This window comes from Vanacampus margaritifer, chromosome 4 (assembly GCF_051991255.1).
Source record: "Vanacampus margaritifer isolate UIUO_Vmar chromosome 4, RoL_Vmar_1.0, whole genome shotgun sequence".
Lineage (NCBI taxonomy): Eukaryota > Metazoa > Chordata > Actinopteri > Syngnathiformes > Syngnathidae > Vanacampus > Vanacampus margaritifer.
The window spans coordinates 10,823,745-10,839,281 of record NC_135435.1 but is presented as its reverse complement, the minus strand read 5'-3'; the positions used below and the strand labels follow the sequence as shown (position 1 = coordinate 10,839,281).

Below are 15,537 nucleotides of genomic sequence, written 5' to 3'. Positions count from 1 at the left end.
TCTATCCTGTTTCATAAAAAGAGGTCATTTAAGCTCTCGGTCAGTTACCGTACTAACAGTGCCCATGAACCTTACCGGGTCGGTAGCAGGTTTATCACAATGAAGCTCGAGTTTTTCTCTGTACCCGCCTCCTTTCAACCACGCACAGCATTTTATTTCCTCGTTCATTCAGTCCGCTGCGGCGAGTTTTTGCGTACATACGGCTATAGTCTATAGCGTAAAGTCCACTTTTGTCAGGAACATGGCATATCCGTTTGACAATGACCCTATTGATGAAGGTGCCGCATTATTACGCAGGGAGTTAAATATTCGTTGTGAGATTGTTATCAGACCGTGCATAGGTATGCTGACATATCCGGACAGTTATCTTTTTGAACGGTACCGTTTCGCATCACAGTCCATCATCTACATCATACACAACTTAATCCGTCCTTACATTTGCAACATTACCAGCCGTAGTCGTGCGCAGCATATTGTGTGTTGCGCTCCGGTTTTTTTTCTTATACCTGTTTGAATAATGTTTTTATATTTCATCTTAGGTTTGTAATATTTCATCTTGAGTCATGTGCACTTCTCCCCCGCAGAATTGCACCTAAATTAAATTAATTAATGAGCTACCATTCAACAGGTTTCCCCTGTAATATTATTGTGATTTCAAAGGAATACATTTAAATTCACGCACTGACCCGAGCAGCAACATTATCCCACGCCTATGGGAAGCTGCTGCAGTGTTTTTTTCTAAAGACATGATCAAATTTGCCATATGATAGATTGCATTTAGATTTCCTGCTGAGAGAGGTAAAAAAAACAAAAATGCGGAAGTAGATGGCGGTGACTCATCTAATCTTGGCTCCATTGATGTGGTCTTTTTAGTGTGGTCAGTACACTCTAAAAACATTTGGGTCAAAAATAGCACAAATTGCGTCAAAAAGGGACTGACCCAACTTTGTTGGTTATACAATTGACCCAAAAAGTTGGGTCAAATGAATAACACACAAAACAACCCATACAATTGGATTGCTTTGTGGGTCATTAATATAAGTTAACTTGAGTTTTTGGTTTAAATAATTCAAAAAAGTTGGGCTGGTTCATTTTTGACTCAATTCAATTGGATTATTCAATTAGACAAAATAGTTGGGTTTATTTAATAACCCACAAAGCAACCCACATTTTTTTGGTCAACTTTTTGGGTTAAATAACTCAAAAAGGTTTTGTGTAACTCAAAAAGTTGGGTAGGTTCATTTTTAAACCAATTCAATTGGGTTATTCAATTAGCCCAAACAGTTGGCTCAAATGAATAACTCACAAAATAACCCCAGTAATTGGGTTCCTTTGTGGGTTAATCATTTAATTTCACTTAATTTAATTTAAAGGTTAGGTCGGTCCATTTGGATTATTTTTTATTCATTTGTTTTTAGAGTGCAGACGCTCCTCACTTTATGTATGTTTTCGAGGCTTCACGTCAAAAAGCACTCGCCAAAAATGTGGGCATCCGTCAATGACTGGAATAGACGAGAGACGGAAGTGCCCACTTCTACAAATTGGCACCCTGCATGGCACAAATTAAATTAGATGTACCCGATAGTCCCGTAAAACGTTATATGAATTTAATCTGGAATGCAGACTGCAACTAAATTTATCAAACAATCTCAGTACTAAGCCTTGGGAAATTGAATTGTGAGGACTACAGATATATAGTACAGTCAATCCTTTCCCGCCACATTTTGATGGCATTCAGGTCAGATCTCGAGCTCCAAAACTTTCTTCGTTTTTTTCTCTCCAATTTTTAATATTCAAAGCAGGGCATCTTCACATGGTCTTCAAGCTTAATTGGAAATAATTGTCTTTATTGGCTTGAGCAGAAGTCTTGTCAGCACTGTCAGTGTGCAGAAAAACACCATCAACCTTCTTTTCACGCTTCAAAATCTCTGGTAATCATTTTCATCAAAATTGTGGCTTCAATTCAGTTGTTCAGACTGGCCTTGCCGCTTTGTATATTGATTTTTCTCTCTATTCCATCTGTATGTGCGTCATTCTTCCCGTCAACATTCAAATTATACAAGTCCCTAAAGTTTTGAGCTTTTCAATCAGACACATACTGAATAACATTGTTGCCATAATGATTTCATTTGAACCTGGACACAAATTTATAATCACTGCACAGTGTTGTGTTTGAATCAGACTATTTGAATGTAATTTCAGCATCACCCCTGGGTATGCTGGATGTACATGTTCACTGACAACCACATCCTAATACTGTCTACTCTTGTGAACCACATCCCCAGGTATGCTCGCATCCTCTCACATTCCAAAAATAGGCATTTGAGGTGGATTAAAGACTCTAAATTGTCAATAGGTGTGAATGCGAGCATGAATGGTTGTTTAACTATGTGCCCTATATTTGACTGGCAAACAGTCTAGACTTACCCGACCGACCTCTCGCCCAAAGTCAGCAGACAGAGGCTTCAGCTCATAGATACAGTTCTCATTTGGAGGAGGTTCTTTGCTTTGACACACTGTTGGCAGCTTTACTCCTAATCACCTAGTTCAGTCTTCCAAAGTGTGTTAAAGTGTTGGTAAATTACCAAGTTTTGAATTAGATTTCTACAATGGTGTTTAATATGTCAGCACTCAATGCATTGGACTGACAGTGGTTTTGATGACTTTGGGAGTTTGGCCATTTAAGTGGATGCGTTTCCAATTTCCATTGGATTTATCTGAAAAAAGATACTAACAGAGCCATTTTGGCCATTTGTTTTCCTGACAATTGTGATTTAAAGCCTGACAAAAAACTGATAACATTTGATCATGAGTGATACTGTTTCTGTTCAGGGAGTAACAAGCACTTCACAGTGAAAATAGCAATGGTAGATAACAGCGATGTTGTAGCTTAGCACCAACTCAAACACTAAAATGAAAATACTTCGACTTAACTTCTAAGTTTACTAACTGCTCAGCAACTTATGCCCTTGCCTGTGGTGCTAGGTTCAGTTTTACGCCCAATGTTATTTTCTATTTATATGTTGCCCTTTGGCTAAATTATTGAGCGCCATAAAGTGTCCTGTCACTGCTATGCAGATGACTCAAAGTCAAGATATAGCCTCTCCTGAGACTGAAGGATCCTATCCTTGCCAGCAAGCTGAATTGGTATTTGTTTACAAATTCTACGAGAATACATCATATACTGCTCCCGCTGACCTTTTTTTTTAGGTCGGACCAATCAGGCGTTGTTTAGGGCGGGACATGCAGCTGTGACGAAACCAGGAAGCGTCGTACATCGGGGGAAATAAACAAACCTAACATAAATAACTTCCGCGTTTCCACCGCAGGAACTTCGTGGTAAATTTACGGGGCCAGCCCCGAATGTGCGCGTCTCCACTGCAGGAACCTTCCCAACCGAGCCACATTTACAGGAACTTACGGGGACGAGCGGAGGTCCTACTCGAGGGTAGGTACTCCGCCGGCCCGATAAACTCCCGATCGAGCTTTTGTGCTGATTGGCTAAATATTATTTAGTATAAAAAAATTATCTTACCTTCATGCGCGACGATGATGCATTCTCGACTTAAGTCTCTTCCCCCAAAACAATTATTTTAATAATCCTTTGCCTATTTTCGTTCCAATCTAATGTTAGCCTTTTTAAATTCTTCATCTAGACGCTGTCTCCTCTCACTCAAACCATCCATCCACGCCAAGTACACAAAAAAAGCTGAAAAAAACAGCAACCGCCACAAGTTTTTCTCTATCCTCGTAGTTGTTCAAATTTTTGCGGCCCCGTGCTTGGCTGACGTCAGAGAAACCGTCGCAAGGCGATTACGTGTCCTTTGCCTGTTTTCGTTCCACTCTACTGTCAGCCTTTTCAAATTCTTCATCTAAATGCCATCTCCTTTCACTCAAACCATCCATCCACGCCAAGTACATAAAATAAAAAGCAGAGAAAAACAACAACCACAAAACAGCAACCACCTAAAGTTTTGCTCTTTTCTCGTGATTTTTGTCCGAGTTGCCAAATACCACTCAAAATGTTAAATCTAGTCTTGTTTCTCTACTGATAAGTTCGCTTCCACTGTTAAAAACTTGAGACTCATCTTGGACTCTTTTTCTATTTGGACTTTGTTTGTTTTTTTATAATGAATTCACCAAAATTACAAAGTAGTTTTACCTTCCCAGTAGAGCTGCTAAACGATTTTTTCTTAATCTTAGAATTTTGATTAATCATGAATAATCACTTAATTAACTCATTCACTGCCACTGACGTCAAAAATTTATTTTAACTATTTCTATTAGTTTAAAAAAAAATCCACTTTTGCTAACACGAGTATGAAAACCTAGAAAAAAATGTTATTGTAAATTTAGAACAGATATCAAAATTGTGATTAATTGTTTGTTAACTAGTGAAGTTATGTGATTAATTACAATTTTAAAAAATGAATCGCCTGACGGGCCTAATTTAAAATATATATATTAAAAATAAGGGGCGTTTATTCATAACTAATCACATGATAATGTTATATCTGTTATTAATCTACAATTAAAAAAATAGGTTTTCATAAAAAATTTCAATTAAATGAAAAATTGTTATATTAATAGCAATAGTTCACATGATTTTTTGACGTCTATAGTCGTCAATGGCAGTGAATGAGTTAAAAAGGCTTTTTATCATAATTTTTTGCCTGCCAAATTTGAAGAGCACCTGTTATGTGTTAATCCTTTCTACATTTAATTCTATGAGGATGTGTTCCACATTTTTTGAACCACTGCACACTCTCTTCCTCCTCTTTTTTAAATCAATTAATTATTGTATAATTAAAAATGGGGGGGAAATGACCCCAATAGTTTGACATGAACAAATATTCTGAATGTCTGTCATATGCAAGCATTTATTAAATGCTTTACTTGAATGAATGTTGTTTATGTTTATTGCTCAAACACAACTTGTGCTACCTTTAATGTAACCAACCGCTGTCAAGCTAAAGGATCAAAATTAGTGTGATTATTCTGCGTTAATACATTTTGTGATTAATCAATGAGTTAATGCTTTAACTTTGACAGCAATACTTCCCCTATACCCTTATTTTGTAATAATATTTAGTTAAGGATACTGGACTGAAAATACAAATGCTGTTTTGTATGTTTGACACGCTGGTTTTAGAAATTATTATGTTTCCGGATGATAAAATGGTAATGTTGTTGCAGGGGGGAAAAAAGAAAAATTGCTTTTTATAATTTACAAAATAGATTATTCTGATTCATGGTGGTTGTGACTCATTTTATCAGACAGTGGCGTCAACCTCTCGTTTGTGTAAATCATCATCAAACACATTCGTCACATTGTGACTCATGCATTTGCACCCATGTGTGTTTACAATTAAGTCATACAAGAGGATGTTTCACTTCCGCAGTTTCTGTGGTGAATCATTTTGAGCAACTAAGGTCTTGCCAATGAAATTCATGTTAAAAACAAAACAAAAAAAATTGTATATTTTTATGCGAGTTTCCAGAAAAAGCAGAAATGAAACAGTTAGTTGTTTCCTAGCATAAAGCTAAGTCATAAGTAAGATAAATACAATATTGGCTGTGTCTCAAAGATGTTTTGGCTTTTCCATCTGTATTGACATTGGAATGACATAATGAAGAGCACAGGCTGTCACAAAATCATCTGAACGCAGTTGTAGATTTTAGGAGGAAAGATCCTGGATCCTTTTGAGGGAACCAGTTTTGGTGCGGACAGTGAAACCTTCTATTCCAGCCTCCCCATCCTATATTGAGCCAAAGCACCAAACAAAAATACTGAAATAAAGATGATCTTGTCTCAATTTACCCACAAATTTACCAACTCAGTTTTAAATGTGGGCCTGATTAACTGAACGCAAAACTGATAACTGGGGAAATGTCAACGGGTGGATACACGTGTTTGTTGTATCTTCTGTCATCTAGTGAGCATTTAACTGTTCTGCCTTTCACTCTATCTCGGGTATAGATACAGTAAATGGATAAAAATAGGTCTGTAATAAATAAGAATTTTCTGACAAATTACATGGAATTGGAAAATTTTACAGGGCAACCCTAATCTCACGGCTCCCTAGTTAGGAATCACTGCTCTATAAAGTAGTCAAAGGTCCCTGAGGTGGTTCGTTTCAGTTTGATTGAAAACAGTTTTAAAGGTTGCACAAAACTTTTTAACTGTCATCATGGATAACACTCGACACTTTAACAAATCATACGAGACCTTGGTTTAGAGAGCATGAAGGATTAACACTGGGTAGCGATTTTGACTGAATGTTTTTTTGTGTCCTTTTGTCCCCTTCTTACACAGCAATGCGGTTTTGGAGTGCAAAAACTGAAATTCCGTTGTTATTAAATTGGCTGTAGGGAATCTGTATTAAAGTTTCATATTGTCTTCCTCTTGGGCACAAAGTTGGTTTTGAATAGATTTGAAGTGCAGAAAACACTGATTTTGCAAACAGATAAGAATGAATGCAGCGAAATGTAGCTTGTGTTAGGCAGGGGTGTTAACTCATATTAGCTCAGGGGCCACATGGAGGAAAATATATTATCAAGTGGGCCGGAGCGGTAAAATATTGTACAAAATTAAAAAATAATAATAATTGCCATCAATTATACAGATTTTCGCTATTTGTGGGCCAGCCCTAAATTGTGGGGCACAACTGTAAATATATTGTCCCAAAAATAACACAAATGCAAATGAAACACGGCAACACTTTACCCGTATGAGTTCCAGGCGTGTTATATTTACCTATTTTGCATATACCTGTATATTGTTCACAGATTGCATTGTGAGGTGCCGTTAATGAAGTTACAAGGACGTTAATCCTTTTCAAATGTGTAGTTGAATGTATCTCTTATTCAGCACATTTGTTTTTTGTGTTTTTTTTTTAAACAAACTTACTTTAAATTGCATGTAAAATAATGACATCCAGAGCAATTCCGTGTACAAGTTGCATTGCTCATCTGAGGATTGCTTGTGAAATTACGAATTTATATGCTTTGATTGTGGCCAGCTGATTAAATGGTCCGACATTACTCTTTTTGACTGCACTTTTTTATTTTTACTTTACAAAATCATCTTGCGAGCCGGATCAAACCCCTTTGTGGGCCTGATCCGGCCCGTGGGCCGTATGTTTGACATCCCTGTGTTAGAGTCTACATTAGGTGATTAGTAACCAACAATGACCACAAGAGTAGCCTGGGGCCTTTTTTTTTTTTTTGAATAATTATTGCGAGAAAGCATGATAATCAGTGTCTTCACACACATGAATAATGTTAAAAATTAATAATGATATAGTGGAATTAATTAAAGATAATTTGAGTGAAAACTGTATGTTAATTTCATACGTGTGTTTCAAACTGGTAGCTCTTTGTATTACTTGGTACCCAAAAAGTAGCTCTCAATTTCAAAAAAGTTGGTGAACCCTGGTCTACATGACTCATGACTTCTTACACATTCAGTACTTGTAAGAGTGCACACAATACACTGTTCTACTGACTCCATCCTGTCATCACTCGTTTTGCTGGGTCACTTATTTGGCTTGAGGTATTATGCAGCAGAGTAGATGGTTTAAATTGTGGTGTCTAGACCTAATTTGAAATAAAGTGTGACATAAGGGCCCAAAGTTAATAATGTTTCCAGATGTGCAACCCAATTTTTTTTTTATTGAGAATGTTCAAAGGCGAGGAAAGTGAGGTATTTTTTTTCTTTGTAGTTGAAGACAGATTTTTTTTTTTAAATCAGTAGAGGTCTGTGTGCAAGTTTGTTTGTCAGAGCTCGTGTCAGGCTCAATGAAAACCATCCCAACCCAACCACTGTTCGCAAGTTAACATTTTGCAAATCAGTTTCTCTTGCTCAACAATCTGAGGTCTCCGTTGTTGTACATTGTGCTTCGCCGCACATTTTCTATGACAGGTCTGGACTGCTGGCAGGCCAGTCTAGTACTCGATAACTCGCACACAATCCCAATGTATGTCCATAATTTCAAAAAAATAATTTGTGGTCCAAACTCATCAGACTGCAGTGCACTTTTCTACTTTAGCCCTAAATTTGAAGGCCACTGCCGGCCGGGGGTAACGTCATGTGGCCAAAAATTTGAGGATGCAAAGGACAGAGTTAGATGGCGGCAACTGATTCGCTGTGGCGACCTCTGAAGGGAAAAGCCCAAAGGAAAAGAAGAAGAAGAAGACGCTGCTACATGGAATTAGCCTATTTCTTACACTGGTGAGTGCTTTCAAATTTTATTGTACAAAGACTTTACAAGTTTGTACAATCCGGATTTATTTCCCCTATATGTATGGTAAAATATGCCATCGATGTTAGCAGTTTCACACAAGTGTTATTAGATACAGTGTTATTTTGTACGCCGACGTTATTTATGCCGTAAAAACTCTTTATGGTGTTGGGCATTCATTAAATTCAACTGTGTAATATCTATTAAACCGTAGCAGCACAAACAAACGAAACAGATTATTAACTCTACATTTTGCGTGTGCATAAAGCCACCCTCCAACGGTAGGATGCTTCAAGCAAGTTAGCATCTGCTGATTCAGCCATCATGTACAAAGTGCCGAATCGCGCCTTTTGCCTTCATGTAATAACTATACAGACGCTCCCCTACTTACGAACATTCGAGTTACGAACAACGGTACATACGAACATGTCTGCGCGCATGCGCGCATGTCAAAAAATGTTCGGAAAGAGATGCTGTAAGTTAGATTTTTTATTGCGCACCTTTTTCCGAGTACTGTAGTGCTTCTTTCCGCCGCTAATACCGACGCTTGGCGCTGTGAGAGCTCACCCAGCATTGGAGGCTCAGCAACGTATCGAGGAGGAGGAAGAAGAAGAAACGCCTGTCGCTCATAGATAAAGCCATCGCACTCTTCGAGAAGCAAGACCCAAATATCGAACGTTGCACAAAGGTTGCAAATCAATTGAATGATGCCATACAGTGCTACCGCATCATTTATGATGAAAAAAAGAAGAAAACTGTGCAATCGTAGTTAGATCGCTTCTTTCGGCCAGTTTCTAGTAAATCCTCCAAGGAAGATACTCATCAACCCTCATCTTCTTCTCCGCGACCCTCAACTTCTTCCTACATTGAAGTTACGGAGGAGGAAGTAACTTTTGAAGCCCATTCCAGCGACGACGAAGAACCTCTCATGATATAAAATCCTCCTCCTCCTCCATCAAATCCTTAAGCATCTTAAGTACATCTTCCAAAAGTAAGTTAAACTTCATTTTATTTATCTTATTACGTACATGTACATACTGTGTGTGTCTCTCGCTCTCTCTCTCTAACATACGTAGTACAGTACTGTACGTATTCTCTTTAAACATAAATTATAATACAAAATATAGCACTGAAGCAACTTACGAACAAATTCACCTTACGAACGATCGCTCGGAACGTAACTCGTTCGTAAGTTGGGGAGCGTCTGTACATACAATCGAGCTACATCTACACAACTAACTGATTCCGTAATTGACACACCTGACCTGATATGAAGTGACCGCTACACAAGCAATGAGGAGGATCCCAAATCCTTCATCTTGTTGTTCACCCTTTTTATGGCTGCTGTGATCCATTGGCTACGCATTGGTTCCTCGGTAGCCTGGAGAATGCTCAATCCTTTTTTTGCCTCTTCTCAGCTGGTCCATAACAGCTGTCTATCATTGATATAAAGTGTGCCGTTTGCCAAAATGGCTGCGCTAATGCCCATTTTGGGACTTGTGACGTCAACATCGGGATCTCAATACCCCCTTGATAACACAGTGACTTAAAGTATACCAAATTAGAGCGTGACTGGTGTATTATTATTGCAGACCGAGTCTGGCCCCATCATTCAACATCCTTTTTGCCAAAAAACACGTCTGCCAGTTCTAACCTGCCAGGTCAGTTCACCATGTCATTACCTGTTAAACAGCCGTTCCCGGTCACTTGCCGCAATTAAGCACGCACCTAATCATCAGCTGCTGTCACACCTGCTTCTCCATCTCGCTCCCCTTAATTAAACCCTCGGCATATGAAGCTGCTGTCAAGCTGTAGCTGAATGGACTATGCATCTGCACAAAAATGTCTACTCTCTCTACTATATCGGTTTTCATTATGTGTTTTTTCTTGCCTGTTTGCTTTCACAGAGTTTAGTTGTTAGTTGCCAAACAATAATGTTTGTTCTATTTCTGACCAAGTGACATCAGCTACAAGTGGAGGCACAAATTGGGTTAACTTGAGTTAGAGGGCAATGATATGTTGTTACAGTTAATAACTTTCACAGCCTCCATTTATTTAATGGCACAGTCTTATGTGAGTGTCTGTAGTTCGTTTCAGAATGATTAGATGTAATTATAATGACATTCATTAAATTCAAAACCGAGTAACATACCTTGACCTAAAATGACTGCACTTTTTTCTTCCCTCTGACTCTGAAATGAGACCAATTCATAAAAAGTAAAAATAAAAAGCAACTTTTTCCAGTCTACGTATTCAATTTTCACAGCAGCAAGTAAGTTTCTGTTAAAGTTGAACTAAGTCCAGGGTTAGAGCAGAGACTTGGCAAACGTAATGCGGTCATAAACATCAGGACCACAGTGACATGAAGACAGACTTCCTAGCACGCAATATTGACTCATGCTGATTTGCCCAGACTGGATTACATGAGGATTTTGGATGTTAAATTTATTTTTCAGTTCCATCACTAAATCTAAGAAAATAAACCAAAACTTAACAAACTGTCACTTCAATTTAAAAGCCTTTTGGATGAGAGTCACAACCGAAAGCTTTCCAAATAAACAGTCATGCAGTGGGAAAGCTGGTGGTCTGCGTGTTTTGCATTTTCCACTGGAAAGATACGTTCATGTGAGAGTAATCGGGATCACCTTTTTAAACTGAAATCGTTCTTCACTCTAGGGATGGAAAAGGCTGTTTATTTTTACATTACCAGTCTTGAGATGACGATAAAGATAACGATAGCCTTATTATTTTTCATTTCTGCAATGCATAATTCAGCACACACAAAACAAAATCATAAATCCCCAATTTGGATTGCAACAGTACAAATGTTTCAAAAGCTTCTAGTTATTCACCAAGTCACATGTAGTCTTATTTCTTTTTGCTAATCTTGACTTGTCTTTTAATGCCAGCAGATGACTAAAAGAACAGGTGGTGGCAACAAAATGTGCTAACTTAACACCTTTTTTATATGTCCCAGAGCAACTGATTCAGTGTATAGTATTCGCTGCCAAGAGACACTGAGTGAAAGAAGACTCACATTACACTCACAAAAAGACACTGGTCACAACATGAGGCAAACCCGTACAGTCCATCTAATACAACACTAATTCAATTTTATTGTCCCGTTTATTATTGTGAGTTTTTAACTACACTGCACTGCGAGATCATATGCATTTAATGTAGATGTTAATAAATGTACAGAAAAATATATAAATACATGTATAAATGTATTACAGTACTTTAAATATTACCATCCTTAATTAAACTGAAGTGAAAATTTAAACTACACAAAGGGAGATTTAAATATGTGCCAGAATAGAATAGTATTGACTACATTTGATACTACCCTATAAAAATGACTGAGTATGAGTATTATTCTGAAGCCAGAGAAGAAAAGACAGATGTTTCTGTATAGTTCAAATCAACATTGCTACATTATCAAACTTTTGTATTAAAAATGTGAACAATAAAAACATTCACGTTGAAATGCAGTGAAGCGCGAGGATTGTTTAGTGATTTTGAACTGTCAACCAAGATAGCACTTAGCATTAGCGATGACCACCCCTCGTCGGCCATCTTTCTCCAACGGACACCTACAGGTGTGTGTTTATCTGATTTAGAATACATTTACACTTCTTTAAAAGCAACACAAGGGAACTTTCAGTTAATGTTGATTATGGCGGTGCCATATGGACAAAAGTGATAATGTTATGTCTGAAGCAAGACCACATTTCCCATGAAGACAAGCGCAATGCATTGTGTTTGAGCTCACACCAGTGAGTGAAATTCAGGCCAATGTTCATCCTTGACTGTACTTTTATCCGGGTAAGTTACCTTTTTCTTTCTTTTTTTCTCAGACAAAACTTTTCAGTTGTTTTGCAGCTTCTGCCAGGAAAGCAGGCATCATGTGTCGACATCATAACGAATGGGTAAAGAGGGAAGTGACGTGTGCCATGAAGCAGTCAGCACATTTGTAGTTTTTTTTTTGTGGTAGTGTTCCTATCATCCTCCTCGAAGTTGCTTAGTACCAGTAAAAATAATACAGACCCCTTCAGGCCATGGCAAAGGTACCATTCAACTAGTTTTAAGTCGAAGTTTCATGAGAAGAGTTATGAAAATATTTTATAAAGGTTGAAAAGTTCCTTAGTGCTACTTTAAACAAATTTCCGCAATGGTGTTTATAATGCCCTTTTACATGATTTTATATAGTTGTGATTTAATTACCCTTTAAACAGGACTGGCACAAAAAAAAGTCAGCCCTGGCATTTTGACTTTGGCCCGGCCCTACTCTTGCCTAACATGTAGTTCTGCCACTGATGATGATGTTTCAGTTTATTATCTATATTCGAAATGGATTAATGGACTGGTCTTTCTAAATTGTGGGACAGTCTCTTGTGGTAAAATGTAGGAAAATAATAATTAAAAAGTACTGCATCTGCCCCAAAAGAGGCCGGCCCACCGGGCATCTCCCTACAGGACAGATGGCCAGTCCAGCCCTGCTTTTAAATGAGTTAAGGATTCTTTTTTGTGTACATTTTTGTACTTGTGTACAAGAAAAAATACATTGTCTGTAAGGGGGGGGGGGGGGGTTACCCCGTTCTTTCCCGGTCTTTTAGTAACATTTTTTGTTGGCAGTGTGTCAAAGTAAAATCAGATGCAGCCACTTGTGTGTGTAATTCATTACAACACTGAAAGCCAGCAACTGCTCCTGTAGTAGCAGACTGACCCTCCAACCCGAGTGCTGCCTTGAAGTGACGACATGTAACCCGAGACGAGCTGAGGTAAAAAACTGCGCGTTTCGCTCGCTACTCCATGCAATATCCAGCCATCCAGATGTTGCGTTTGTGGCACCAACCAAAGTCGGAAGTTGAAAGGTTTCCACTCAGAAGCTCGCTCTTACTCCAGCGGCGTGGTGGAAGTTACCAGGCACCACTGAGGGAACACTTTACCACTTTTACAACACTTTGGCGTTTGGGCATAGAGGGGGACACTTCGAGGAGAGCGACGCAAAAGTAAAGTGAGCAGCTTTGTAAGTTTAAAGCCGTTCGAAATGCTTCCGTGTGGACTGGACTAGGTAGTCTATTACGGACCGTTCCGCAACACAGTGAATTGCTTGCGTGCGAGTGACTTTTTATGGACAACAGAATGGCTTTTACGCACTTGCTGCTGTGTGCGGGGATGTTGACGCTGCGTCTGTGTGGAGCCTACTACAGCGGACCTCTACAGCCAGAGATGTCGAACGGCACTTTTCACCACTACTTCGTGCCGGACGGCGACTACGAGGAGAACGACGACCCGGAGAAATGCCAACTGCTTTTCCGAATGACCGATGAGCGAAAGTGTGGTCCCGACGAGGACCAGGACTCGGTCATCCGGGACGATTTCACCATCATCAGACGGCAGATTGAGGACTCTGCCCGGGTGCTGGAGGGGCTCGGGAGGAGCATCTCGTACGACCTGGACGGAGAGGACAGCTACGGGAAATTTCTGCGGAGAGAGACCACGCAGATAAGTGACGCGTTCACGAACTCTGAGAAGTCCCTGCTGGAGCTGGAAGTGAAGTTCAAGCAGAGCCAGGAGAGCGAGTTGAAAGACGAGCACCGGCTCGGCGACGACTTCCTCAACATGATCGTGAGCACCCGGGACACCCTGAAGGAGACACTGGACATTTCTCTAGGCCTGAGGGACAAACACGAGCTGCTCTCGCTCATCGTCCGCAGCCACGGCACACGACTTAGTCGACTGAAGAATGAATACATGAAGTACTGAGAGAATGAAACATTTTATTCCTACTATTATGATGTGTGCCCTAAAGGAAACGCAATTAGACCGGCCACAACATATTGATTACAATCAATTAGATGCGGAATTTTGCCTTTATAAAAAAAAAGATAGTACACTAATATTGAGTTTTGATTTATTTATTTAACAATATTATTTATAACTGTGGTTGTACTGCGGCACTACATCATATTGGGAGTCTAATATGTTGCCCTTCTCATGTAGGTTTGATTGTTCGGAATAGCAATGCAATGGGCAGTGTTGGACATCAGGGCAAACCACAGTCTTAAACATATTGTAAATTAGCTTTTTGACAATGTGCATAAAAAAATGCCTCTAATCTTGGGAACAGAACAGGCAGTAGTGGAAAGTACATCACCAAGTACAGTTTTCCGACATTTGATGCCAAGTTCTGTTCCTTATCTAAGTTGCATTAAATTGATTCCATGTGTTTATCAGCTGTATTTGACCTAATTTGTATAGTGGTGTACTTTTCTAAAATTACATATCCAGTGGGGCACACGTAGTTTAAATTAAAATACTGTCTACACAGGATTGTGACTATAATGATAACAATCCCAAACATTTTATGTAAATGAAGATCTGCTTCCACCAGTGTTTTTTTTTAAGTCCAATTATGTAATTTGTGCAATACATTGACATTCCAAATTAGGTTGAATTAATTAAAAACAAGATTAGATGAAAATATTTTTTGTGTGGGTTTATGAAAAACCATTACCAACATTTTGAGGTTGTCAAGATGTCATGCATGGAAAGTATGGTCCATTTGACCACAACTGTGTACTGTGCGGTACCTAGTAGTATCATGAGAGGTGGGGTTTTGATGTGGGGAAAGTCTTGACTGTTTTATGGGCTCATGACTGACTGGAGCACAGGAAATTTTCATTTTGAAAGTGTGATTTGAAGGCCTCAAATCCTTGGCAGCACCTCTGATTGTACCAAAATTAAGAGCATTATCACAGAGTATCCCAAATACCCCTTTTGCAAAACATGTGCTCAGTTCTGACAGATTCACTGGATCAGAAAGAACGGATAAACAATTGAAAAGAAAAATCCAAACCACAGTAAATATTTACTGTCATTCTGTATTTATGTTTCCAATTTATGTTTATACCTATGAAATTCATAACAGGCCAGCAGACATTGCACAGTTCCTTACTGTTCTGGTGCTAAATATTTAGCTCAAAATGCAAGGCGTACAGGAGGCAAAATAATGTACAGTGTATGTTTTGAAGCTATGTAATAAGTAAATATGTTGAGTGCCAGTATCTATCTTAAAAATATTTTAATGTGTATTCTTTATTCATGCAAGTTTGAAATAGAGCAGCTTATATGTATTGTAATATACTATCCGTATATAGATAAAGACTGCAGGCAGCACTCAAGGATTTCAACCTCAAACACCAAATTGTGTGACAACAGTGTTTTCTCAAATAAAGAGTTCGTGTTTGAAGTATTATTTTATTTTTTATTTTTTGTATGTAATTAACAG

At 38.6% G+C, this 15,537-nt stretch overlaps 1 protein-coding gene across 1 annotated transcript; it reads left to right on the top strand.

Moving 5' to 3' along the window:
- Window positions 1–13,040: 13,040 nt before the first annotated feature.
- On the top strand, window positions 13,041–15,504 carry fibinb (fin bud initiation factor b). The gene has a single exon (XM_077563833.1). It carries the CDS (start codon window positions 13,377–13,379, stop codon window positions 14,010–14,012), a length of 636 nt encoding a protein of 211 aa, XP_077419959.1. The 5' UTR covers window positions 13,041–13,376; the 3' UTR covers window positions 14,013–15,504.
- Window positions 15,505–15,537: the final 33 nt, after the last annotated feature.

Excerpts from the sequence above, each read along its gene's own strand:
- fibinb (XM_077563833.1), top strand. The coding sequence starts at position 13,377 with ATGGACAACAGAATGGCTTTTACGCACTTGCTGCTGTGTGCGGGGATG.